Raw genomic sequence first — 27,785 nt, 5'->3', positions numbered from 1 at the left:
TGGCAAATCATCCCCAAAATTTCTCAAAATTACGATTTTGCCCCTCATGGGCGAATCGCTTCCAAATCACTCCCGATCCCCTCCTATGCTTTGAATACCCTTTCTCTAAGCCAATAGGGCTATATTAAGAATGCTATGCTGATTTGGTGTGTTTTATCCGCATGTCATGGATTCCTTAATTTGCGCATTTACTTTAATTGATTGTGATTGCTAAGATAGTCACTCACATCCGTATGAACTCCTAGATTAGGATCCGTACCCCACTCGTCTGCATGAAATCCGAGATTAGAAGAATTCATTCAACTTAGGTACCGAAAGGGCGTCAATTAAGATAATTGACGTAACTAAGTCCCCGAATCCACTTCTCTGGTTCTTGTAGAATCGAATAGAAACTCCCGACTATTCGATAGGGTTTCCAATCGTACCTTCCACGAAACGATTGGTGGCGACTCTTAGGCATGCACACGTAGCACATGCCACTAGATCACACCGAAAGGTCGACTCGATTTTATCCTCCGCCGCGATTTGGGTAATGGGCCTTGGGAGGGGCCCGCGTTCGAAGGTCCACACGCAACCGGGCCGGAAGGGCGACCCATTAGCCCACGATCTCCCGCCGACGAGATCGAGGGTCGCGACACTAATACGTGTCAAAAATCATAAGAAATTGTGAACATGCTATGAAGCGATCCACTGTTCATATGCAAAACTGTAAGGGGCTTTGCATCAGGTCTAACAAAGCCACTTGCGCTAGGTCTAACAGCAATGTATTTCCAAAAATCGTTTCCATGGTAATCGGCATATGCATACATTATGGCGATTAAACAACACTAATCTACTGACAATGCTACTATCAATATAGTAAATTAATTTAAGTCAATGTCACGCAACGCCATAGCCATGGGACGCCACATCATGAAGTTTGACATGTCGGTCACGTCGCACGCCATATTAGATGAATATGATTATATCAGAAATTAGATTGAATAAGATATATACTGTGTCTCTTACCAACACTCTTTAGCTTATCAATTTCAGCAGAACAGTGGGAATCTCATCTCCTTCTGATTAGGCTTTAATTCTTTTGGACCTATCTGAAACCCTTTCCTCACATTTAGTTTCTCACCGCTTGTGATTAGCTATATCCTATGCATTATTCCGTGACATTCACATACTTTTTTTTTCCAACATCATGTCTGATCTCTAGTTGAGGCGGTGAATTAGTTATTGATTAGGTGTCAACTTATTCACTTATGAAGCTGATTTGCTTACAATCTTTTCAAATTTGTAGAATCGAGTAGAGTAAGGTGGTTATTCGAGATCCTGACATAAGAGTATGTGGAGAAAATTTAAAATTTGAGGCGTACTCCCAATAGCCACGGATAAATAACAACTAAAAATTGTATGGAGCGCCAAATGGTCAAGAGGGAGATGGCAATCCCCTTCGATTTCGTCATTGCTTACTTCTACTGGTCGACATATTAGCAACAATTGAATAGAACTAAAACAAAGACTCTTTAGAACTGAAGTCAATTCTCATGTTATCAATCGTGTTAGACGGGCATAATTTTCCAGATTTTGAGGGAGAAAGATCCATGCTGTTTGCTCAAAATTTTCTAAATCCTTTTGGTTTTTAAATAAGTTTTCGAATTGGAAACAACTCGGATGCAACAGTGAAAATACCTTGCTATAATTTTGGCTCATACGTTATTTACTCATGATTCGGACCAAAAACATTAGTTCTCCAAATGGATCATTCTCCCTGAAAACAATAATAGCAACAATAATAAGTACTTCTTTACCCCTCTCTCTTCTTTTGGAGGTAAAAAACGTAAAAATATCACAACAAAGCGTAAATTATGCCCATTGTGATACCAATAATCCGAACATTTTTTTGGGCAAACTTGTACCAATGTGACAAAAAAAAAAAACCTCTGTCTACCACAAAAAAATCCTAACCTATGTGCAGTTTGAACCAATATCCCAAATTCGTCCTAGTGCACAAGTTTGTGCATTTTGTTAACATGTGGGTATCAGTATCACAGTGGACATGATTTAGGATATTTGGTAAAGGAAAAAAAAGTTTAAGATATTGGGATCATCGTAGCCATAATGTAAAGTTTTCGGTGATATAAACCCTGGTACTTTTTAATACGTATATATTCTCATTGATAAAATGCTTAGAATTTTTAAGAACACATAGAACTTCTAGGTGTCAAGTATCGACCATCCTTAGTACTACATAATAGCGGAACCAAATTTTGTTGGGGGTTTAGAGGGAGACACACAATTTTGATTACATCTGTGTGGAGTGCACCCACATAGTTGTGCCGGCCATTGGTTGGATTGCGTCTAGTTGTTCTAATCTAAGTCAAGTTTTGTGGTGATGGTCCATACGGGGAGAAACAGAATCTCCTCCACTGAACAATATGCTTGGTTGCCTAAAAGTTATTTTTATTGTTACATCAACGATCAATTATGCGACAAAAATATGTCACAAATGAGTGTCAAGGATCACAAGAAATTATATATATATAAAGAATGCAGTTAAGGCTGGACTAATTCAAAATATTTTGAATTAATCCATTCTTATCTTATGCAGAAAAATCTATAAATACAAATGCTATCTTAGAGTTAAAAGGATAAGCGAATCTCATACTTAAACTTAGAGTCCAATTCTTATATGGTATAAGATGACCGGTAGATCCTTAAAAACACCTATGCTATTCCTTCTTTCTCTTCTATTTTTCAACCTCTCATATTCACAATGTCATCTCCCACCTTCACTCTGTCTATGCAACACTGCCTTAGCCTCAAACTTTCCTGTGATACCTTTCCATTGTGGAAAACCTAGTTGTTTCCATTGCTTCATGGTCAATCCTTAATGAGATACATTGATGGCACCATTATCTGTCTCACTCCAACTATCACTCCTACGGACTCCACTACTGGTACAACAAACCCTGCATATGATGAATGGATTTGGAAAGACCAACTTGTTCTTAGTTGGATGATATCTTCTCTTTCACCTGAACTCCTATCTTATGTGGTTAGATTAGTTACTGCTGCCAATGTCTAGGGTGCTCTTCAAGCTGCCTTTGGATCTCTATCGCATACAAGCATTCTTCAGCTTCATATGCAACTCAATATATCTAAAGGTGATAAGTTTGTCTTAACTCATCTCCACGAGGTAAAAAAATTTCAAATCAATTAGCTATTGCTAATTGCCCTCTAGGGAATAAAGAATTAAGTGTCATTGTCTTTTGTAATCTTGGTTCTAATTTTTTTGACATTATCGCTGCCTTGGACAAAACTTGATCCAATAACATTTCATAAACTCCATCTATTGCTCCTCAATAGGTGATATGAGCTTCCCTTGAATTCTACCACGATGCTTATATAGGCAAATGTTACCATTTACACCCCTCCATTATCCATCCTAATTACTCAACTAACACCGATTTCCAAATTTCAATTATCTACCACCCAAATTCCTTAATAAAATGGGCAAGGCAACCAATGCAATTATGGAAACCCAGGAAGTCGATCTAAAAACAGAAAATATTGATGCCAAATTTGTCAGAAATATAATCATACGGCTGTAAGATGTAATTTCAGGTGTTCGCGGTCTAACAACAGTGCACCTCGGCCATCTGCAGATATGGTTGGGATTCTTCCCATCCCATCGTGACAAAACTAGTTTTCAGATACTACAGCTACTCACCATGTGACGTCCGACATTGCCAACCTACACATCTCTACACCACATAACGTTCATGAATCCCTTCATGTAAGTAATGGAGCACGTTAATATCGGTTCTTCTACTCTTAAAACTCATATCTACAAATCTTTTAATTTCTCAAATATATTTTATGTCGCTACCATTCACGAAATTTGCTCTTTGTACACAATTTTACACGTAACAACAATTGCTTCTTTGAGTTTCATCTATTTTACATTGTTGTGAAGGATTTGCAGACCAAAACACCACTACTCCAAGGTTCGCTTAAGCATGGACTGCACCAACTATTGTGTCTTTATCCATCTGCTAACACCATCTCACTTGATTCTTCCGTCACTACCACTACCCGGCATGCCTAAATGAGTTATCCTCAACAAAGCAAAGTCTACTCATTGATTTATTCAAACAATTTGCCATGTTCTATATTTGATTTCAATAAATGTGCTTCTTGTTTATTAGGCAAATCCCATAAAACATCCCCACCCCCAACTCATAGCATTAGTAAAGCAACTCTCGATTTTTACGGGACTGGCTCCAATTGATTCTATTTCTGGTTATAAGTATTTTGTTCTATTTATTGATGATTTTTCAAAATATACCTAGTACTACCCTATTCATAATTGTTCTATGGTCCCTTCTATTTTTGAAAAATTTAGGATCATGGATGAGAAACAATTTGAAAAATTCATTGAAGCCGCACAGTCTAATTTGGGTGGGGAATACAGAAACCCGAATAATTTTTTTTTCAAACAATGAAATTCTCCATCGTATAGCATGTTCACATATTTTTTTTATTCACCATATTTACCGGCCTTACATTATTGGCCTATGCATCTCTTCCTCTTAAGCATTGGCCTTACGCTTTTGAAATCACCAAATTACCCACACCACTCTTAAACAATATTTCACATTTTCAAACACTTTTCCATCACCAACCAAATTACAAGTCTTTGAAATATTTGGTTATGTTGTTCTTCTTTTATTAACGCCATACAATTGGCATAACTTTTCACTCCATTCTACTCAATGTGTATTCTTAGGATATAATCCATTGCATATTGGTTATCATTGTTTAGATTACAAAACTAGTAGCATTTATATGGCAAGACATTATCATTTCATTGAAAATATATTTCAATTGGCCACACTTGGCTCACACCCTTCTCAAACACATTCACCATCATATCCTTGGTTGACGATCTCCACGGCTAGTATGTCCTTCCATGCAAACCATGGTGTTAATGGTAATATTTTATCTTCTACTGCACCATTTAAAACCTCCCCACCCAACTTTGAAGAATCATCATTGACATTATCAAATACTTATCGAGAAAAATCCCTCATTAATGTTGGAGTTGACAAAATAATCATAAATTCTCTTATATCAGAATTACTGCAATGAATACTGTTTTGCAAATTATCCTAAGGTATAGTCAATTGTTAAAGAATAGTTACACATGATTGAATCTATTTTAAGGTGATCATAGTCTATTTTAAAAGAGCTAAAATGTTGTGGCAAGCTTAACCTCCGAGGGAGTATTTCGAAATACAATGATCAAATTGTTTTGAGAGACTTTTAAGATACTATATTTGAGATATTATAATATCACAATGATTAACTAATCAAGCTAGATTCATTCTTGAAGATTATCCATCACGAATATCAATCAAGAGCGTGGATTAAGGGAGACGAGAATGGCTTACCATGTGAAGAACTCTATCTTTAGAAACCCGGATCATGATTGTATGGGCGATCTAATCAAAAGGGAGATTCTTTCTTTGAATATTCTCAATGGCTACGAAATCCTTTGCATACACTCTCGTCCAAAGGGGAAGTTTGGGGAGTGACTCTCTAGAAACCTTGCAACAGCTAGTTTGAAGATAAAGAAGTACAAAAGAAGACCTCAAAGCTGAAGAGACAAAAAGAGAGAAAACAGAGTCTATAATTCCAAGTTCAAGAGAGCTTCAACATCCATCATACACTCTTGATCCAAACACTATAATACTTAAAGGTTTATACCCAAGTGAGAAGAGTGTGTTAGGCAAGAAGTTTACCAACTCAAGAGTAGTCATTGTGTTATAACCTCTGAATTATTCACTAGTGGAATTCAGCCAATTGGCGGTCAGCATGAAGAAGTAGAAGTAACCTTAAGTAAAGCCGAACCACTATAAACTCTCTGTGCAAAATTCTCTATCCTTAATTTCTCTGTATTTTATTTATAATACTTGAATTGTGCAAAGTCAGACTTTGAGGTCATCTCAGAACATATACTCGAATAGACTCTAAATTAAACTATGAGCTTGTTTTTTTTTTTTTTTAATTCCGCAATATTTCAAACAAGTTTTTATCATCAACTATCACCCCATTCTATGTGATCTTGCTAGCCCCAACAATTGGTATCCAAGCCAGATGCTCTTCGTTTTGAAGTGTTATTACTTATGAGCTAATGATCTTTATGGCTAGCAATTTTGTCCCTACTTTTATTGAAGGAGGAAGCAACAACAAGCTTTCCTACTTTGATGTAAAGGAGTACAGTAATTGGCAGAATAAGTTCAAGGCATTACTTTGATGCCAAGATCCATTAATTTGGGATGTTGTGCAAAAAAGAGTTGATCCCACTGCAAATACATCAAGCGGAAAATTCAAATGCGGGGGACAGCAACATTGCTCCCACTGCAATTCTATATGTAGCTGAATTGGCGAAAAGAGATGCACTAGATGCTAAAACTTGTCTTTCATTTTATAGTTCTTTATCTCCTATTGAATATAAATGCATTGCATATTGTCCATTAGCAAAAGCAATACAGGACAAACTACATGTAACCTATGAGGGAAATGACTGGGTGAAGGACACCAAAATCGACAGATATGAAGCCTTCAAAATGAAGTCTAAAAAGATAATCAAGGAAATATTTGACAGATTCATTAAAATAGTAGATGATCTTACATATCAAGGGCAACTAGTTTCTAGACCTATGAAAGTGAAGAAGCTTTTGAGAGGACTCTCAAACGAATGAAATCACATCAAAACATCCATCCGAGAAACCCAAAAGATCATGCCATTATCTTTTGGTCAGCTAATTGGGACTCTTCAATCATACAAAGATGATAGAATCAATGAAAAAGCAAACTCAAGAGATAAGAAATCCATTTCATTAAAATCTAATGGTGATTCCGATGTCTCGGATTCTCAAGATAAGGACGATGAGGAAATTGCACTCATGGCCAAAAAGTTCGGAAGAATGGCAAAGAAAGGTAGAAATTTCAAAGGTAAAAAAGATTTCAAGCAATATGATCGGAGGAGATCATACATTAACGAAGATAAAAGCAAAGATGTAATTTGTTTCGAATGCAAGAAAAAAGGGCACACCAAACCAAACTGTCATCTTCTAAGTAAGAAAGGGAAGGAAGAGAAATCCAAGAAAGTTCTAAAGGCGGAAACTTGGAGTGACACAGTATACGAAGAAAGCAGTGCAAACATCCGTCTAATGGCAAACTCAGATTCAAAAGAAGAAATTGAGGTAACTCCTTCTAATCATTTTGTAGTATCTAAGGTTCCATTTGTTTCACGGAAAACAAAGCGCTTCTACAAAATGATTTTTCGGAAGTCGTTTTCTAAGAAACTAGTGATATTTCGATATTTAGTTGAAACCTGAAAATGAATTGAAAAATATTTTCCGTCATTTGGTTAGGAAAATCAATTTCTATCACACATAATTTTTATTTTTAAATAATTTTTTAGTTATATTTTACTTTTTTATTTTTTTTTCTTTTTTTGTAATTTTTGTTATTTTCTTTTCTTGTTTCTTTTATCTTTCTTCTTCCTCCTTTTTCTTCCTTCCTACGCTGCTACTTCATCTTCCGCTGCTGCTTCTTCCTCCTTCCTCCTTCCTCCGCCACTCTGTCCTCCTACCTTAGCCTGGTCATCGGCCATGACATGGGCAAGCGAGCTCGAGGCTCGGTCGGTCCCGACAAATCCCAAGCTTCAGCGAGCGAGCGGCCATGGCTAGCGAGGAAGTTGAAGGCGGAGGCAACCTTGGTAGCATCGAGGAATGGCTCCACTGGCACACGCTCGTGGCAGCGAGCGAGGCCTTGAGGGTCGCCGAAGCTCGTGTACTGCAAGGCGAGCCTTGGCCTCACTAGATTTGGCGAGATCGTGGCTTGCCTTGCCATGGAGGCGAAGATCCGAGGATAGGAAAAAAAATCTGGAGTGTGACATAAAGCAATGTTCATAAGTCAACCTTTGGGGACAACATGAGAGAATTTCCCAACGCTGGTTCAGCTCCATCGGGGATGGCGGAAAGAGAAGAGGAGAGAGAATGGGGATGGTGGAGAGAGAACAGGGATGAGGAGAGAGAAAGAAATTTTTTTTCAATTGCCATAAACTCAAGTGCTAAAGAGAAGCCTGAAAAAAATGAAATCATTTTCTTTAGTTTTAGAAGGTTTTTTCTGTTGATCAAAAAAATATTTTCCGTTGACCACTGATTTTTCCCCCCCCAAGCAACGGAAATTGGAGAAAATGTTTTTTTGGGAAAAACATTGGGCCTAATTATATTGAAGAATTATGTTCAGATCATAGAATTGCTCTCGAGAGAGTTTCAAAATTGAAAAGGCAGATTGCTCGGCTAAATCAACAGGAGATTTCTCATTAGGATAAAATCAATTTTCTGTAAAACAAATTTAGCCAAATCAAAGATAAACCAGATCTGGCTTCAAAATAAAACGATTCTTCAAAAGTAGAAAATGAGCTTTTGTAAAAGAAAAATGAATCTCTGAAAAAGTAAAGTGTATTTCTCTAGAAGGAAGTTCAAATATTAATAAAACGTTTTCTTCTGATTCAAAAGAGGTAGAACAGTTGTGTGGGGGGGGGGGGGGAGGAGAGAGAGAGAGAGAGGGAGGGTGGGGGCAGAGGCGGTACTCGAACTTGTTGAGACCTCCTATGCCTGAGAGAGGACCCCCCAGGGGGGAACTCCCTTAAAGCAGGGAAGAAAAATATTGGGTGCGAACTGGGGTGGCTCGAAAGTGACCCCGGTCGGTCCCTGGCCTCTGTTTACAAGCCAGTCGCCTTGGCCCGGGGAGATGATCTTAGAGCTAGGGAAGTTTCGGCTTCCCCTCTTCTCTCCTCCGCATACGCGGAGAAAGTCTTGTAACGACCAGAGAGAAAGAGCCCCTGGTTATTTCCAAATCGGCAATGATGCATTCAATCGAAATTATCCTCCGAGACTACACAGATTACAAGTCAAAGAAATCTTGTGCCATTGCGTCTCCTCGACCTTTACAGTTGGTCGCTGCCTTAAGTGGGGGAACCACAGGCAGTGAAAAGTCATCAACAATTTCCATCTGAAGGCTCTCATAGACCATTTAGTGACCAGTGGGACCAGGTGGATATGGACGAATATGAATGGTTGGATGCATCTGGTGCAGCACGGTATGCGTGTAATCTAGCTAAGCTCTAGAGAGAGAGACGGCGCAGAGACTTCTTTGCATAGCAGATGTAGCTGTTCACAGAGCTGTGGTTGCTCTCGTGAAGCTTTGAAAGCGCCTTCGCAGGATAGGAAGGATGATGGGTAGGTTCTATGAAGATTATCAGTGAAAAGAATTGGTATAGTTCTCAATTTGACCCAGAAGAATGCGCAGATGACATGAACAGCAGAATGAGCAATCATCCTGTCATTCCCTTTATCTTCTGCCTCGTACATAGGCAATGCCTCTCTGAAGCATATGCCCTCTCTTTACTTCTTGAGCAATTTCTGCATCTGAGGTGTAGCGTTTAGATTATGTATTAAGCTTATGCTGTTCGTCATCTTCGAGCACAAGTAGAGAACTGAGTTCTTCCCTTTTAGGCTGCTTATAACTTGAACTCGACAAAGCGCTGGTCAGCGCCAGGGCGGTTCGGACGGTAAGACGGTCCTCAACTCGATGCAGCCTCAACTGTGATTTTCAATTTCCGTTTCACAAAACAGCCTCGTCTTACAAGCATGCCAAAGTGGAATGGAAGTCCTACCCTATCTAGTTGAATGAAGAGCCAGACAAGGAGATGAGTAAGTTGGCCTCCATGTGTCATGACTTCTACTACAGGTCTGATGCTTCAGAGAGCCTGTCTCTGTTTTTTGGTGCATCAGATGATAACTCGGCTTTCATCCCAGCGTGCGATCTTTTTTCCGATTTTCGATTGCAAAACTAATAGAAACTTAGCAGGCAGACCGTTTTTGAAATCTGGAGCACAATTTTAGTTCGTGATCCAATGTACTTGCCTTAATATGTCGCAGTTCTATTCCGTAGGTTTTAGCATGTACTTGTTTAGAGTCCGAGTGATCAAATGATGAGACCATGTTGGGGATAGTGGATTGACTTTTTTTTTTTTTTTGTTAATACCACGAAAAATCCCAAATTGGTACACCCGTGACAAATTTATCCCAAATTATTTTTTTGATCTCGAAAAATCTTAAACTGATACACATGTGACAAATTTACCCCAAACTATTTTTTGACCATCAAAAATCCTAAACTGATATACCCGTGAAAAATTTACCATAAACTGATTTTTTTTTACCATAAAAAACTCTAAACTAGTACATCTATGACAAATTTATCCTTCATTAAATTGAGTTAATATCACGAAAAATCTCAAATAAATAGACCTGTGATAAAGAGGGTAAAAACCCTAAACTAGTACATCCATGAACTATCATATGCCATCTAACTCAGCAATTTGACGGTTAAATTTAATAAAAACTGACGGAGGGTAAATTTATCACAAGTATACCGCATTGGGGTAAATTTATCACATGTGTACCAATTTGGAGTTTTTTGTGGTCAAAAAAATAGTTTGGGGCAAATTTGTCATAGGTGTGCCGGTTTAGGATTTTCTGTGGTATTATCCATTTTTTTTTCTCTACCGTTTGAAAAATGAGGTAAGACAATATTCATTTATACACGGTGAAAACTGAAATACTATCAGATGGCCCGACCTTCTAAAATTATGTGTTAATGTTTTTAAATTTTCTTTTCATTTCAATTTAGAAAGCATAAATAATCAGTGATAGTCTTCTTACGTATGGCGATTTTATTATAACTACATCTTGCTCATTTTTAAATGCGCGCATTACTTTTGTCGATTTTTGCGTAGTAACGAGGTCATCTTGTACCTACCTTATGTTATTTTGATACCTGCCTTACCTAAGTTCATCCACGTCCGATGATGCGTCATCTCGAACTTTATCACAGCTTAAACAATGAAAGCTTGCCATTAAAAAAGCACCTTTGCGTTATAGTTATTTGAAATTTTGTAGATCATATTGGTTTTCGGATAATTATTGGAATGAAAACCTAGTCGGATGCAACGGCAGACATCAAGTGTAACGCCCCGCTTCCCTTACGAGCACGTACATCCATAACACGCCATAAATACTATCCCAGGATACTCTTCATGTACGGCGAATGAAATGAAATTTGCAAGCGAAAAGCGAAAGAAAATAAACCCAACTCCAGTCCATCGTCTTTATACATCCACTTAATGAAATGCAGGGAAACTAAAAGACTTTATCCATAAAAAAAAATACAAATAAATAAATACATACAGATCCGTACAAACGATACAAAAAAAAAACTAACAATATACACAACCGAGGTCAAGGAGACAAGACGGCAAACCAAAAATGAAACCACCAAGCCCTAACCTAACACCATCTCCAACAAAAAGTAGCATCAAAGTCGACCAACAACATAGACTCTAGAAAGTACTAGTGTCCTCGGCTTGACTCGCGTCCTCGTCAAGATCATGCTCAGAGAAAGACTCCAACTGCACTTTGATTGAATCCTCGTCCATCTCGTCATCCTCTGAATCCGAAATCTCTATTACTTCTATATTTTCCTCTCCCACTGGTTTTTTTTCAGGTATATTCCTTGAATCTACAGTGGACACTTCAACTTATATCTCATCCTTGGTAGGGTAGCACCAAGAAGGTACAACCCCTTCTGGCACATCTTGGGGCCTTAATTGTTTAGATACGACCCCGTTTACTCTACGGAACCATGCCTCGAACTTATGAGGCTTATAGGATGCTTCAGGCTCATCTACCCAAACCACGGTTGTCCTTCTAATATATACTACATCTCCTCCTTCAGGAAACTCCTCAATATACCTAGTCATTTCTAGGGGTTCACCCAATCGGACAGGCAACATCTTCAATTTCTAGGATCCGAAAAAGAAAGGTCCCACGACGGGGTGAGATTTACATCTCAGCAAGGCAAGTCCTATCCTTAGGTTAGACCGACAGTTCATTCGAGTAAAAGCAACATAAGCTCAATGTGCATAGTAACGTGATGCATACAACAACCATACAAAGTACATGTATAACGATAAGTATCAATTACTCAATCATGGCAATATATCTCATCACTTTACTTAAGACGATGCACATAACGAAACCAAGCCACGCCTTCCTTTCTTTCCACCTTCATTTGATTCAAGCTCGCGTGTGAAACACCTCGGGCTAGGTCCACGTACTTACGCATCAGACCGTCTTATTGATAAAACCCCCATAAAATGCCTCAGGTTTTTCAAAATCATCTCGGGCTCGTGTCGATACATCATAATTTCCGTCCCGCATCACTTACGCATTAGGACGTTGGCCATTTCCACCCCACGTCTTTACGCATCGTGGTACCACAATTTCTCAAGCATGCCAGCAATTCATCATAAGCATGACTTCAAGTTCAAATATAGCTCACACATAGAGCTAACAATAAAAGGCATGCGAGAACATAAATTTTCAACAAACAAGAGGCAATCAATACATATCAAGGCTATTAAATGAGTCTTTAAGCAATTGGCACAACACGAGATTATATATCAAACAACATCACCGTAACTCACCAAAATTTGCATAATCCTCATCGTATTCACCCAATTGAGCCCAATCGTTCTAGCTAAGGTATAAGAACTTTCTTACCTTAAGCTTAATCAGCAAAACACTTCTTTCCTAGCCCTTAAACACCTCGGCTCCCTCAATTTCAGAACAGGGCAGCAAGCAGCCTAGAGAAAATCAATCAATTTATCAATATTCCTTCGCCTAAATACCAAATCATCGATCATACACTTCCTCAACATATCACTCCACACTCTAACATGCCTCAAGGATAAAATTAAATCTCAATTCCATCACAAACAGCCCCCCCTAACTCAGTAAGAACAGAACCGAAACAGGGTACCCCATGTTCTGTTTCAATCCAGCTCAAACAGTCCACAACTCAACCTAACCCTTCAATTTATCCATCAATATCCTTGCTAACACCAAGTTATATGTATTAAGGGGCCTCACCGAAAATTTTGGCTCAAGGCGACACCAGTTGGTCTTCGTTTGGCGCTAATTCCTTCTGATCCGCCATTGGACAGTTTCTGCTCCTTTGAACACAACAGTGGTTCAAGGTCAAGATATCATTATTTTTCGTCCAAAAATTTACAGCAACATCATATACATGTCTACTAAACATCACCAAAATTTGAGCTCAAAATTCGTCCGTTTGGTGGTCCAATAAAATACCAACAGCAGCCTACCTCCGGTTGAGTCAGTTTCCGGCGACTTGCGGGAGATTGACCGCCCTGAATTCCACAGTGGCTCAAACGGTGTACTTCCACTTGGAAAAGTTCGACAACATGCTGATCTTCGTAGTGGTAGGTGGCTCACTGGCTGGTTGTCGACGGTTGAAAGGTTGGACGGCCGGGAAGTTGGCGATTAGAACTGGTTGGGGCAGACTGTTTCTGTGCGTGAGGGAGTGAAGGAAGGAGAAAATGGAGGTGATGGTGGTGCTGTTCTGTTCTTGGACGTAGGTATCCAGAAGGTAGAAGGAGAAGATGGCTCATTCTTATCCCAAATTCTCTTAGGTGTCAAGCTCATTAATTGAGCTCCATGGATTAATGACATTTGGCATTATACACATAATATCACACTTTCCTTCCAATTTTGCCCCTCCAATTTCAGCTGATATAAAGGGAATAATCAAATGACAAGAATGCCCTTATCCGATTAATAAAAATAGGGTCGAAGCTCCAGGGGCAAAATCGTCTTTTCACACCCTTTGTTCGAAAATTCTTCTTTTTTTTTTTTTTTACTTTCATTCCCGACTAGGCATCGTCCAATCCAAACTCATTTTTTACAAATCTTCATTTCCATTTTTTTTCCATTTCTGAGATCCCATTTCGTGATCGATTTCTCGTCGTCCGTAATTTCAATTTATCTCGAACTAACGGGCGGCTTTTGCGGACATTACGCGTATTGACTCTGTGATTCTCAACACACTTAGGAAAATTCAAATCACGGCTATCTTGGTTGTCATGAGATCGCAAGGGTTTATTACTAGCCCCGACGGCCGCAATCGTCATAAATCGATTTAGGGAAATTCGCAAATCATACGTTGGTTATGCGAGATCACCCGCGTCCCAATCGTATAACACTAGCAATGAATCCCTTAATCGTTCTCGGATCAGCCCCAGCTCTAAATATTCCCTCAACGACCCTTATGGTCAAAATGCCGTTTTCGAATTGAATTTCCTAGGTCCACGTATCTCGTCACGCGTTAGCCTTTCCCCTTTGGTTAGTTAACTCGCGATTGATCGGATCCGAGCGAGATATAACTGAAATACTTCAACGGATATCTTACAGTCAAAGATCTCGAAATGACAGGAAAATCAGATCGTCACATCAAGTAGCTCTAGTTTTGGCTTGTTTGTCCCTTTTACCGCGAAAGATCTATCGAACAGCTCAGGTTTTCGTCCTAATCGCATCAATATAAAAAGGTATTGCTTTCTTTGTGAAAGCTACTCTCACCCAATCATATGAAATAGTAACCTTGTACTATTTTGATGGCCCTACATCTTTGCTTTTGTGAGCTTCGGCTATTAAATATACATGGAATAATTATATAAATAGTTCCTAAACTTTGATTTAATGTGCAATTTGATCCTTGAACTTTTAAGTTGACCAATATGATGCATGAATTTTAGCTCGATATGCAATGTGGTCCATGAATTTTTAATTTAACTAATATGGTCCACGAATTTTTGGAACATGTTCAACTTAATCCTTGAACTACATAGGAAGATGTTCAATGTAGTCATTCCATTAATTCAAGCTCAAAGACGACATTGGACATTTTCTTATAATTCAAGGACTAAATCGAATATGTTCCAAAAGTTAGGGGACCATATTAAACAAATTGAAACTTTAGGGATCACATTGGACTAAAGTTCTGGAATCATGTTGGTCAAATTAAAAGTTCATGGACCACATTGCGCATTAGATCAAAGTAAGGATCATTTATGTCATTATATATATAGACACCCATATACTTTTTTTCTGTATTAGAAAAGAGGAAAAAGAAAATATTTGGCCTTCAAATAAACCTCTTCCTTGACATCAACGGTTCATCTTCTTCATCAAGTCACACTACGAACTTCTCACACGAACTGAGCCTCAAGGACAAACATGGTTTCATGGGTTGAGGTCTAGCCAGCGACAATGCGGATCTTGGAGTCGTCGAGGACGCGCCACCTAAATATGCCTGCCTAGGTGAAGACGTCAAATTTGACCAAACTGAAGGTGGGGTAGCTTGAGTCGGAGAATTTTGCCTTGTTTCGGCACTTTGGATTTGAGGATTCTCGAAGGGGAGAAATGGATCAATGGTGGCAAGCTCGCTTGTGCGACGAAGCTCGTCTTTGTTGTAAAGGAGCTGGTGTTGTCGGTGTGGAGATCACATTGAGGTCTTGGAAGGCAAAAACGATCGGAAAAGTCATTGAAGGTTGGTATAGTTTGGTCTTGCCGACTGGGCCCCAAGAGGTATCGCTACTCTATTAAATCTATGACGCAATAATTTATCATTCGCTGCTCGATTTAGTTTACAGTACAATCATTCATAACAAAACTCCTGCACGAGTCGCCACATAACCCGAATCAACTCTTAAAAAATCAGAGAGTCAAAACTTTGGCGAAAGATCTGTCGGTCGACCAACATTTTCGACGAAACAAGTCTTTTCTTGGATGAGAGCAGCGTTCCGCGGCTGCATAGTCTATATAAAACCAACATGTTAGGCAAAAATAAGGCCAAACTGCACTTCTTTTCAAATATCAGACCCACTCCCAAGCACAAAAAACTGTCGGCACAGAATGCTTGCGGTCCTAACGCTCTCATTCCCACATCTTAAACACTTGCAGAAAAATATAAACAACAGACTCCATCTCTTGATCTTAAATTCAAGAGTATCATACCAACAGAAGGTACTATAACATATCAGACTTCCAACTCTTTAAACAGCTACTTCTGGTCGATTTTCCTCCTCCTTGGAGATTTGCTGATCCAACACTTCCAATGTCCTTCAAATGCTCCGCGGCTTGCTTCCGTTTCTCTTGCTTCTTTCCCATACTGCCTTTCCTTTTGGTGCTGGACAAAAGAAATGAAATGCATACTGTCCAAACAAATTTTAAATCTTTACATAACAATTCACTCACTACCATAAACCTGATAAATATGCAAGACGTGCACTCTACCTTCTTAGCATTGACCACAACATTGCTGATATCTCTTAGTAGAGAACTGACTCGACTGCCTGCCCATCCAGGCTGTTAAGCACCAAACAATGCTCAAGTTAAAATGTCTCTTGTAACCATTCAAGTGCATACTCTGTTTCTCAACAATGAGGTTAAAAGTACCTTTGAGTGGCAGCGTTGTTATGATGCATCTCTGTGACAAGTTGGTTGGCTTCTCTCTGTCCGACTATCTCTTCATCCAGTTCACTTAAGGAAATAAAGTCAGTAAAAAAAAAAATGACATAATCAGAGACTAGAAACACATAATGAATGAACCTTACCTTTTTCTGTTGATTCAACGGACAGTTTCTTGAGTTGTGGCCTCTCTTGAAGCACAAATGGCATGTAATCTCCGTGCCTTGTCTTGACGCTTCGAATCCATTTTTAGATTTAATGCAAGTCTGTAATAGATTTTGACAGATAACATTTCAAGGAGAAAAGAGAAGAAAACAAGAGCAATTCATGGAATCAAGACAGGTGAAGAAAAGTCTAAGGACAGTAAGTGCACCACGCCAAACTAATCAAATGTGCAACTGGGATAATAAGCAATCTGAGCACATAAAGACTGGCTAGAATTACTGACAAGGGACCCAACAAGTTAATTAATATGCCCATTCGTTTTTGATAGATGAGTGGTCAATTGGGTTCCGAAATTGGATGTTCATGAATCATGATAGCTGATCCTTTGCTACAATTGGGCTTCAACATCCCAAATAGAGCGCAATGTCAAGTGCACACCAGAAACATTTTCAGATTTGGTATCGAACAGCAACCTCTATCAATCTGACAGCAAAATCTACGGCAATAAGATCTCAACCTCGCAAAACTACGATTCCAAGCAAACTTCGACGGCAGCTTCCCAAAGTAAGAACCTCTGAGTTCTTTAGTTACCCAAGAAAGTTTTTCAGCCATACTCCGAATAGATTCCACTGATGATACCCAACGTTTACTGATCTGTGTTTGTCAAACTAAACGTTAATTTCCAATTTTCAACTCTTTCAGTCCAACTAATGGGCATCTTACGGTCATCAACCCCAAAAGCTTTGATCACGTGCTATAGTGAATTCAACTGGTGTGCTGTTCACATGTCAAAATGAATGCAGGACAGTTTTCAAGTGGCATATAGGATAAAGGAAAATTTCCTCAGAAAACTTATGAAAACGCTTCCTGTGTTCTTTCTGTTTTCAGCAAGTAAATGCACTAGTTATAGCATATCCATTACATAAAAGATCAGTTCACAGTGCAGCCGAATATGTCGAAAGGCATTCTCCTTCATGCCTGCCATCTCGATCATTTGCTTGACTCAAAAGTCCTGGTAAATGGCAGATGGCATTACTAACTCTACAAACATTAATCTATTATTTGCCTTGGACTTTTAGATATCCAGATTCAAAGCAAATGAACATGGATTCTGAATGATGACGGATCTTACCCGACAAATGGTGCACTCAGAAGGCCTTTTGATCTATTTGCATTACTGTCATGATGAACGAAAACATTTCTCCAAAACACACATTAACTTCCACGTACATTTCTCTACGGATTCCTTGAATTCAAGTAAGACAACGACATCACTGTCGACCGGGAAATACAAGGAAAAGGCAATAAATCTTATAAGAAGTTGCAAACAGGAAATACATATGAAAATTGGGTTATAGATCTCAAAAGAGAAAAGGTAGCTTACCTGCTTTATGTACCTTTGTCAGGAAATGTGGATCATCTCAACTATTCTGGCTCTATCCCCATTGGACATTTACGGATGCGCACCACTCAAAACAATGCCAGAATTAACTAGAACACGGATTTATCACTATTTCGAGAACAGGCCATTTGCCACATATGATGCAAGGAGAGAATTTGGATAGCAGCGATTCCGTTAATTTCTCCAATTTCCCGAGCAGTCAAAGCTCGGTCGGTTTCTCGCAGTTTTGCACAACTAGACTGATCAATTTTATGCATGATTACAAATCAGGTAAGATCTCGATCGAGGAACATCCTAAGATTGCAATATGTTTTAGAGACGTTGTCTCCTCAAGTCCCAGGATCTCCTGAAGCTCCCGACAAACCGAAAGGAACAATGTCCGTAAATTACGAAAATATGACGAGTTTGGGAATTTTGCTACGGACTTGCAATCGTCAATCCACGACATTATGCAGGTTGGAAATCCCTTTGGGCCCTTTGAATTGAATGGATCCTAAGACATCTACCATTTTCAAAGACTCCAACCCATAGACACCTTGAATTTCAACCAAGTTATTGCACCAGGTAGCATCAATTGCCTTCGGACCCTTGGATTTTGAAAGGTTCGGGCTCTGAATAGAATGGCACCCAGAGATATGTACTTCTTCCAAGGACTCCAACCTATCAAGGCCTTGAATTTCAATCAAGCTTTTGCACCATGTAGTTTTGAATATCTTCGGACCCTTGGATTTTGGAAGGTTCAGCCTCTCAATTGAAGTGCGATCTGAGATATGTACTTTTTCCAAGGACTCCAACCTATCAAGGCCTTGAATTTCAACCAAGTTTTCGCACCTGGTAGCTTTAATTGCCTTCAGACCCTTGGATTTTGGAAGGTTCAACCTTTGAATAGAATGGCACCAAGAGATTTCTATCTTTTCCAAGGACTCCCATCTATCGAGGCCTTGAATTTCAATCAAGCTTTTGCACCCTGTAGCTTTGAATATCTTCAAACCCTCGGATTTTGGAAGGTTCAACCTCTCAATTAAAGCACACTTAGAGATATGTACTTCTTCCAAGGACTCCAACCTACCAAGGCCTTGAATTTCAACCAAGCTTTCGCAATTTTGAGCTATTAATATCTTCAAGCTCTTGGATTTTGGAAGGTCAAGCCTTTGAATTGAAGGACAATCGACAATTTCCAAGCTTTCCAAATATTGCAATTCGTCAAGACCTCGAATTTCAACCATATTATGGCACCACTTGGCAATTAATGTCCTCAAATGGTTAAATTGTAAAACGTCCAGTGTTTTAATGAGCTTGCAGCTATAAATTGCCAAGATTTCCAATTCAGAGGGAGCGTGCGGGCATCTTTCTAGTAGTGTTGACGGATGCTCCCGGATGCACTCAAGAAATTCGCAAAAACAAAGTTGTAGTTCCTTGAGATGGGTCGGGTTGGAAAGTGAAGGCAATCTACGACTTCGACAGGTGACATGCAAAAATGTTAGGCTGGAAGGAAGCGCCGGCGGTGATTGGAGGTTTCGACAACGACCAAAATTAAGGCGTTGCAGGGAAGAAATATTACAGATGCCTTTTGGAATGACCCCTCCTAGCCGATCGCAATTTGAAGCATTTAAATCTCGGAGCTTTCTTAGCCTTCCAATGCCATCGGGTAATTCTTTTATCCGAGTGTAACTAATATCCAGAATTTCTAGATTCTGCAGATCCCCTATGCTCTCTGGTAATTCTTCAATTAGAGATTGCATTAGAAGGAGTTGCTCCAAAGCTTCTAATTTACCCACTTCTGCTGGAAGCCTCTTCAGATCGAAACATCCCTTCAATTCCAAGCGTACCGGACTCTTCATTTTTCCAATCGAAGAGTCAATTTGGTCTATCCTCGGACAATGACTGAGGATCGAAACCTCTAAATTCTCAAAATGTGAGAGGAAGGAAGTTCTTCTTAAGGATATACAACATTTAAGGTCGAGATATTTTAGCTTCCTTGCCACCCGATAAGGAATATTATAATTGTGGAGAGGTTAGCCCAAAGTGAATATGATTCAACCGAAAGAAAAAGGAAACGAAAAATAGAATTGTTCTTCTACCTTACCTTGATGGAACTCCATCCTCGCCATGTATCCGATAACTCGCTAGCGGACAAATCGAGTACAACTAATTCCTTTGCATCAAAATTGTTTGCTTCAAAAGTCGAGGGACAATTCCGCCATCGAAGCTGTCACGACCTAAAAAATAAACAAGTTAATTTTCGGGCTAATGGATTATCGGGTTAATTAATTAACTAACCTAACTCGGATTCTCCCAAGTCCATACCAAATCGCAACTTAAGGTTCAAATAATTAACATGCAACGTGTTTTGAATTTGGAGTCGCCACTAATCATTTTCGGTAGGTTGATTAGAAACCTAAATAAAATAGCGGGAGAAAACTATCTTATTTCCGCGAACCGGAGATTTTGAATTCGGGGATTTGGTTACGCTAGATTACTCTAACGCCCTTTCGGTACCATTTTCATGAAAAATATTTGATTTGGCAATTTTGATGGATTTTACTTGAAATTCAAAGATGCAATTTTTTTTGGTTTTTTCTTCTTTTTTATGGGGATGTAAAACATTGAACTTTGTACGATATACACCATGGATGATTTAGAAAGAAAGAAAACGCAGCCAATCACGAGTATTTACAAAAATAAATTAACATGTAATAATGCTAAATTTTGGGACACGTGACATGTCTAAAATAAACAAACAAATGTTCACACCAAACGATTACATTTTTGTAGATCGAGATGGAAAGGGTTACCTTCTATTCCACAAAATCTTACTCACGTACACGTTATGGCTTCCTTCAAGATCTCGGAGTTGGAAGAACGTGGCTATCGTCGAAAAAAGGCAAGCAGTGGCGTTGTTGGATGGCGAGAGGCGAAGTACGTGCCGGGACTCGTCGAAGATGATGCTCGACTAAAACTCTTTTCTTCACTCTCAAATTTTCTCTTACGATTTTTCTCAAGAACTCTCTTTTTTCCTCTTCAAAGAATTTCTCTCACAAATTCTCTCAATTCTCTTCCACTCTAAAACTCTCTCAATTCTCTTTCACTTCCTCCTCCAATTCTCAAGAACTCTCCCCCCTTTTATAGCCAAATTTCTCCATCATCTTCCCTTCTTCATCTTCTCTTCATCATCTTCTCTTCATCACCTTCCCTTCATCATATTCATCTTCTCTTCTTCATCTTCCCTTCACCATCTTCCTTTCATTATCTTCTCTTCTTTATCTTCTCTTCATCACCTTCCCTTCATCATCTTCCCTTCATCATCTTCCCTTCTTCATCTTCTCTTGGTATTTGCAATGCAGTCCCTGAAGTTTCAAGTATTTGCAATACGGTCCCTGAAGTTTTAAGTATTTGCAATACAGTCCCCGAAGTTTTAAGTATTTGCAATACAGTCCCTGAAGTTTCAAATCTTCTCGGTATATTTTTCCATCCCGTGCCTAGTCTAGACGCATGCTAAATTAAGTGTTCTGCTTGCCCAATTATATGCCAATGCAATGTACGCTAAAAATAAATATATGAGATGATTTTTTATAATTTTTATGCAAAAAATAGATTAGTCAAAATTTAGGCGTCAACAGAAGCCATTTTAACTTCTTAGTTGTGTTCTTAAAATCTCCACTAAAATGTGCCCCCGTCGCGTTAAGGAACCTTAGATTTGTTAACTTCTTCAATTGTTTGCTGGTGAGGATAATGTCACCTTGATGAGTAGCTACGCCACGGCATTTTGAGCTATCTTCGCTAAGAGAAGTGGCCTCAATCTTACTTGTTCCCTATAAGAAATAATCGACATTCATCAACACTATTTATATACAATTGAAGAAAATCTAATATCATTGTTCATATCTCTATTAACATGCACCGGTGTCTTTAGAGACTAGCAAAGGGAACATATGATTCCTTCCTTGGCCAATAAACTGTATTTATAAGGGCTAACAAAGTGAAGGATGTCTACTTAGATTTTGAAATTGGCCATAAGTACTTGGATTATATATATGTATGATCTCTTTTTTCAGGTTTTAGTTTTGTTCTGAGTAATAGTTTATAGTTTCTGTACATATTATAACGTAGTTTTACACTTTGATCTGATGGCTCATACATAAAACTCAACAACTTGCTAACCCTCTTCTCTCTTTCTATAATTTTCATAATAGATATCCAAATGAACTATAATCGCGTAGAAACATGGTTATTGTAACAGTTATGACAATTGGCAAAAACAAACTTCCCTTAAAATAAAGAAAATTTAACCTTGTAAAGTCTTTTCTTTGCCCTTTTTCTTATCTATAATTTTCATGTCGACTACCCGAGTTTGCCATTGTATTCGTAACTAATTATGAGTAGCTAAACCTGTGGTGGTATTTATATATTATATTCTGACTTTGATTTCGACTTAATGAACCCAACAAAGTTACTGAAGTAATTGCACCAAGTAATGCACCTTGTAAGTTCTAAAAGTTAGTTATACCAATTTATTCAGATATAAAATATACAGCATATTCATTTTTCATGTGGTTAGTTTAGCTTATTTCATGATGTAATACAAAATACACAATAAATAGGCATTGGCTTTGACATTGCTAGCATATCAATCGGCTATTGAGATTCTAAACAGGTTGCAAGTTGGAAACGCAAACAAGTGCTAGTCTTTTGAGCAACCACTTTGAATAAAACCGAATGATGGATTCATAGTAATAGATTGAAAACTATTATTAATTTCACAAATACAATAATCACATACTTTAATTAAATGCAAAATACAATTTTAGTATATATATCTCTAGGGCTTTCCATGTGGAAAAAAATCAGACATTTCTCTTTTTAAAGGTCATTGCACAAAGTACGGTTAATACAAATATTCTTGTTATATCATGTGAATTTTCATAAAAAAGTAGTTCCTAACCTGATGTAACATATAATAGAATTCTACGATTTATATATCCTAAGTAGTTATTTGCCACAGTTGCATAGTCAAGTTATTTGTTGCACGTGTGAAGGACGTATCCCAATCAAATACATAAATTCAGATTTTTTCAATGCAGAATGCCCCTATCGACTATCTAACTAATTTGAAAGTAAACTTAGTAAAGTACACTTTGTGCCAGAAGAATTTCAGATAAACTGCAATACTTACTAAGAGAGAGCAACCTCATACTTTCTTTGTTCACTAGGGCTTAAGTACACCCCAAGTGCTATAAGTTGTGTACGGCGCTCACTTTAGTGCCAAAACTTTCAAATCGATCACTTTAGTGCTAAGTTTTTGTAACTTCGATCACTTCGATGCCAAAACTTTCAAAACGATCACTTAAGTGCCAATTTTTTTAAAAAACGATCATTTAAGTGCCAATTTTTTTAAAAAACGATCACTTTAGTGTCAAATTCACCGAGCCATGTCATCTCAAATATTAATAAAAAATAGTACGTGTCGAATTTTTGGCAAGCCACGTCATTTCCGGCACTAAAGTGATCGTTTTTAAAAGAAGTTGGCACTTAAGTGATCGAAGTTACAAAAACTTAACACTAAAGTGATCGATTCGGAAGTTTTGACACTAAAGTGAGCGCCGTGCACAACTTATGGCACTTATGGTGTACTTAAGCCGTTCACTAGAGCAAGCATTAAGTAGAGGACCAACATCACTCGAACAGTAGAACATGGACTAAGGGAGCAAAAGAAGAGACTATTACCCTTTTTTCGTTTAGCACTTCCAAAGCTTCCTCGGAGTCCCATAACCTACTACAATACTGCGGTGTATTCTCGTTCCCCTTACGGACGATCCACTTACCAAGATCTCTCAATTGGTCATGCATTATGAGCTCATGATTATTTCCAACCTTTATTAACGACCGAAGTCTCGGTACTTCAATTCCCACCGCAAAAAAGTTACATGCGTCCCACATGTAGGATGCTATTCTCTCGTCGGTGCCAATGAAAAAACAAGTGATATCCAAAAAAATTTGCTTTTGCCCAGGCCATAGTGCATCATAACTTATCATTAACTTTTCTTGTACTCCCTCATCGGGGATTTTCTGTAACTTCTTTATCGTGCTTGTCCATATTTTCCACTCGGCTCCACACAAAGACGAACCTAAGACCTCGAGAGCTAAAGGAAGCCCTCCCGTGGTGGACACAACTTTATCGGTGAGCTCCTTAAATTCACTTGGAGGCGAGTCCCTTAAGAACGCATGTCTACTAAACAGAATCGTAGAGTTATTCGTACCCATTCCCTCAAGTTCATACGGGTAGTCCCCCCTGTCCTTGTCAATAATACTCATGTTTCGGGTGGTAATAATGATGATACTTCCCGAAGAAAACCAACTCCGATTTCCAGCCAAAGCCTTCAAGTCATCATCCTTATCCACATCATCAAGAAGGATGAGAACTTTCTTATCTTTAATTTTGGATGAGAGGAAACTAATCCCTTCATCCCTAGTAGAAACTTTATGATCCCACTCTAATGTAATAGAGATCAATTTATTATGTGAGTGCTCAATACCATTACGCTTACATGATTCCCTAATATCGGGAATGAAGCAACGATACTTAAATCGATTAGAGAGCTCGTTGTAGATCTTTTTAGCAAGAGTAGTCTTACCAATGCCTCCCATTCCATGGATGACAAAAAATAGGGTGGCACTGGAATTATTATTTACAACTTCCATAACCTTCTTCACATGACTATTAGTTCCAATCAAATTCTCAGGAATAACCAACTCAAACTTTTTCTTTAGCTCGAGTAACACTTGTTCGACAACCGAATCTATCACTGCTGCTTCAGACCTGTCAAATGTGAGGCGAGTTCAAATACATGGCAATAGCAATCTTATATTGTTTAACTAATGATAAAGCAATAAGAAACGAATCGAAAAATTGGGAAACTTAAAGAAATTTTTTTTTGCCAACAACTCCAGATATTATCTTATACGCTAAGATTAATGCGGGAAATGGTGGTGGTTGCTTCACATGGTGTGCCCCACTCCAATTAATGCCCTTGCCAAAATATATTGAGCCAGAAGAAACTTGAGTGTTTTGCTGATGAAATCATGAATATTACATGAATCATGAATTTGAATTGAATTTTAACCTTGTTGTTTGTCAAAGATGTTAGGCATGTTGTGGACATGACAATAAAAACTTCCTATAGCGTTTGAATAGGCAAAAATCCTATAAGTAATCGTCATATCTACCAATGACATATTTCTTTTGTAAAAATCATTTATAGCGACTAATTAACGACATTAATGACGTAACAAGCGAATGGGATCCAAACAGTAAAATCTATAATTAGGTTGGTCAATGTCATTAAATTAAAAAAAATCACAAGACAATAACTTATTGAGACACCCACACAGATAAAAAGAAAGTAGAGAATATTTTGGTGAAAAGATGAAGTACCCATTGACTTCCCGTCCTCTCAAGTCGCCGACTTCTTTGAGGGCATCCTCCCATTTCTTCAAAATCGTTGGGTCGAAATTCCTCTCACGCAAACGCGTGTTACGATCACGAAATGCCTCTCCAAACTTGCCAATTTGACGTCGCACGTCTGCGGGTGCCACTTTGTAGAATATAGGCAACGCTATAGTCTCCGGGTTATTCTTCTTGCACTCCATCACTTGAGCCAGCTCATCCAGGCACCAACTGCTCGTACCATAATTCTCGGAGAGAATGGGGATCATGATCTTACTGTTCTTGATGGCCACCAAAAGATCTGGGCCGATCTTCTCACCCTGGTGGAGCTCCACATCATCCCTGAAAGGGGGAATTTGGGCAAAGCGGAGCCTATTGTAGAGGTGACTGGCGAAGCCATTTTGAGTATCTCGGCCTCTAAAGCTCAAGAAAATATCGTAGCCATTTCCAGTCGTCGCAATTGAAGAACTGGACGAACCGTTAGTAGTGTCAGTCGGAGACGAACCAGATCCACCAGAATTAGTTCCGGTCGGTGCAGTCACCGAACCAGATCCACTAGTATCAGCATCTTCCGGATTTTCATGCACGCTAGCTTTCTTCTTATTGAGAAAATAGAACGCGATCCCAAGGAGAAGGATTGGTGCCATGAACTCGGTGAAAGAATGCCCAAAAATGAGACGATGCATTTCGTCTCTGCTCTTTTTCTGCCCTTGATGGAGAAGAAAACCAGAACGACGCTCAGGAAACACGAGATGCCTGCTCAGGAAGAAGATGATGTGGGAGGAATAACGATGCAGAAGCAATGGAAAGAAAGAAAACCAAAGGTAATGGACAAGTGATGTTAAAAGTTCAATGTACTTAAAAGTTGCACAGCAGGTCTCCCTTGCCACAAATAAGGAGGAAAAGATAAAAAGCGCGGTCGCACATTTTATAAAATTTATTTATTTTTCTTGAAAAAGAAACGGGAACGTCCAAATTTTCACGCTTGTACGGTACATGTTTTCATAAATCTTTTTATTAACTTGCTAAATATTATATTATGATTCGATGATATCACTTAATATATCAATTTAAATATATTTATTACAGTTGCTTGTATATAATCTCTACTTTTCTATCAAACTTCAAGCGATGAAGAGCGGGTGCTTCCTCAATAAAAGTGAATATCTTTTTTAACAGAATCGAAATGAAATTCAAATATTGATAGCAATTATAATAAGAAGTGTCATTAAATAAAACGTAAGATCATATCAATTTACAAATTCTCATTGAAAAACCCACAGAAAATATCGAAATTGTTGTCTTGAATTATTTCTCAAATCCTGCTGGCCAAAAAGGAATCATTTATCAGGGAAGCTATCAAAATAATTAACCCATCCGTTTCTTGTGGAAAAGAAACGTGCATTTCGACAAAAAAAAAAATAAAGAAAAGAAATTTGCAAAAATGATAATGAAAAGGAAATAAAGCAAAAAAAAAAAAAAAAGCAAAGAAAATGAAGGTGGGTTGGTCATCCTCATGTGGAAAAGAAGACCTGCCAATTCTTTTTAGCGTGCCTTTCTATGATGTCGGCTAGCTTTCAGTCAAAAGATTCCCCTACCCTAAGGGGAAAAAAATCACTGACAATGCTTTGCGGTGGCAAGAAATTATTCGTTATTGCTCCTTTGCCCCTTCTTGTCCCATGTTACAAATCTACCCCCAAATTACTTTTTTTGCCATAAAAAATTCTTAAATCGATACGTCCGTGATAAATTTAATCCAATCTATTTTTTTACTATCAACAATTCTAAAATGATACACTTATAATAAATTTATGCTCCGTCGGTTTCCGTTAATTTGAGTTAATATTACGAAAAATACCATACCGATGCCTTCTCAAACTGGTGCACCGGTCGATTGTCATGTGTTATCCAACTCAACAATTCGACGGTAAAATTGAACGAAAATAAATGGATGATAAATTTATAATATGTGTATCAATTTGAGGTAAATTTTTTTTACAGATATACTAGTTTATGGCATTTTATAGTAAAAAAATAGTTCGGATAGATTTATCACATCCGTACTAATTGGAGTTTTTTATTGTTAAAAAAGTAGTTTGGGTTGAATTTATTATCGATATACCAGTTTGAGATTTTTGATCATATTAACCCATCATTTATAATTTTTTTTTGGTCAAAACATTTATCAAAGTTCGTCAGGTATATTCTATCGCTCTTGTGTCAATTCCAATTTATTGCTCCTTAACTATACAAATAAGAAATGAACTACGCTAGAGCCTGAGCATTGGCATGGCCCATTGACTAGCGGGCCAGG

The 27,785-nt window shown here is 38.3% G+C and overlaps 2 protein-coding genes and 1 long non-coding RNA gene across 4 annotated transcripts in view; 1 reads left to right on the top strand and 2 right to left on the bottom strand.

Annotated features, from left to right (window-relative positions):
• The window catches only part of LOC115754015 (disease resistance protein L6-like), a 183,939-nt gene that overhangs the window by 82,315 nt on the left and 73,839 nt on the right, over positions 1-27,785 (bottom strand). The gene's annotated exons all lie outside the window — the stretch shown is intronic.
• LOC125314557 overlaps positions 16,283-27,785 on the top strand; it is a 70,806-nt gene continuing 59,303 nt past the window's right edge. Inside the window, exons 1-2 of the long non-coding RNA XR_007198024.1 lie at positions 16,283-16,360; positions 23,917-23,921. This is a non-coding gene — a long non-coding RNA (uncharacterized LOC125314557). The remainder of the gene's footprint in view (positions 16,361-23,916; positions 23,922-27,785) is intronic.
• LOC115743440 (toll/interleukin-1 receptor-like protein) lies at positions 17,546-26,169 on the bottom strand. Of its 2 annotated transcripts, XM_048277070.1 has the most exons (3): positions 25,460-26,169; positions 24,729-24,844; positions 23,762-23,844 (listed from the first exon to the last, which is right to left on the bottom strand). In XM_048277070.1, the coding sequence occupies exons 1-3, from the start codon at positions 26,155-26,157 to the stop codon at positions 23,831-23,833; spliced, it is 828 nt and encodes a 275-aa protein (XP_048133027.1). In that variant the 5' UTR covers positions 26,158-26,169; the 3' UTR covers positions 23,762-23,830. The 2 variants fall into 2 exon arrangements, with proteins under 2 accessions (XP_048133028.1, XP_048133027.1); XM_048277071.1 differs by lacking the exons at positions 23,762-23,844; positions 24,729-24,844 and adding an exon at positions 17,546-17,603.

This window comes from Rhodamnia argentea, chromosome 4 (assembly GCF_020921035.1).
Source record: "Rhodamnia argentea isolate NSW1041297 chromosome 4, ASM2092103v1, whole genome shotgun sequence".
NCBI classification, from domain to species: Eukaryota; Viridiplantae; Streptophyta; class Magnoliopsida; order Myrtales; family Myrtaceae; genus Rhodamnia; species Rhodamnia argentea.
The sequence above is the reverse complement of the archived record's forward strand: the minus strand, read 5'-3'. Positions and strand labels throughout refer to the sequence as shown.

Bases quoted from the DNA above. Each gene is read 5' to 3' on its own strand.
- LOC115743440 (XM_048277070.1), bottom strand. From the start codon at position 26,157: ATGCATCGTCTCATTTTTGGGCATTCTTTCACCGAGTTCATGGCACCA. The intron at 24,845-25,459 runs GTACTTCATCTT...CACATTTGACAG, and splicing joins AGAGGACGGGAAGTCAATGG to GTCTGAAGCAGCAGTGATAG.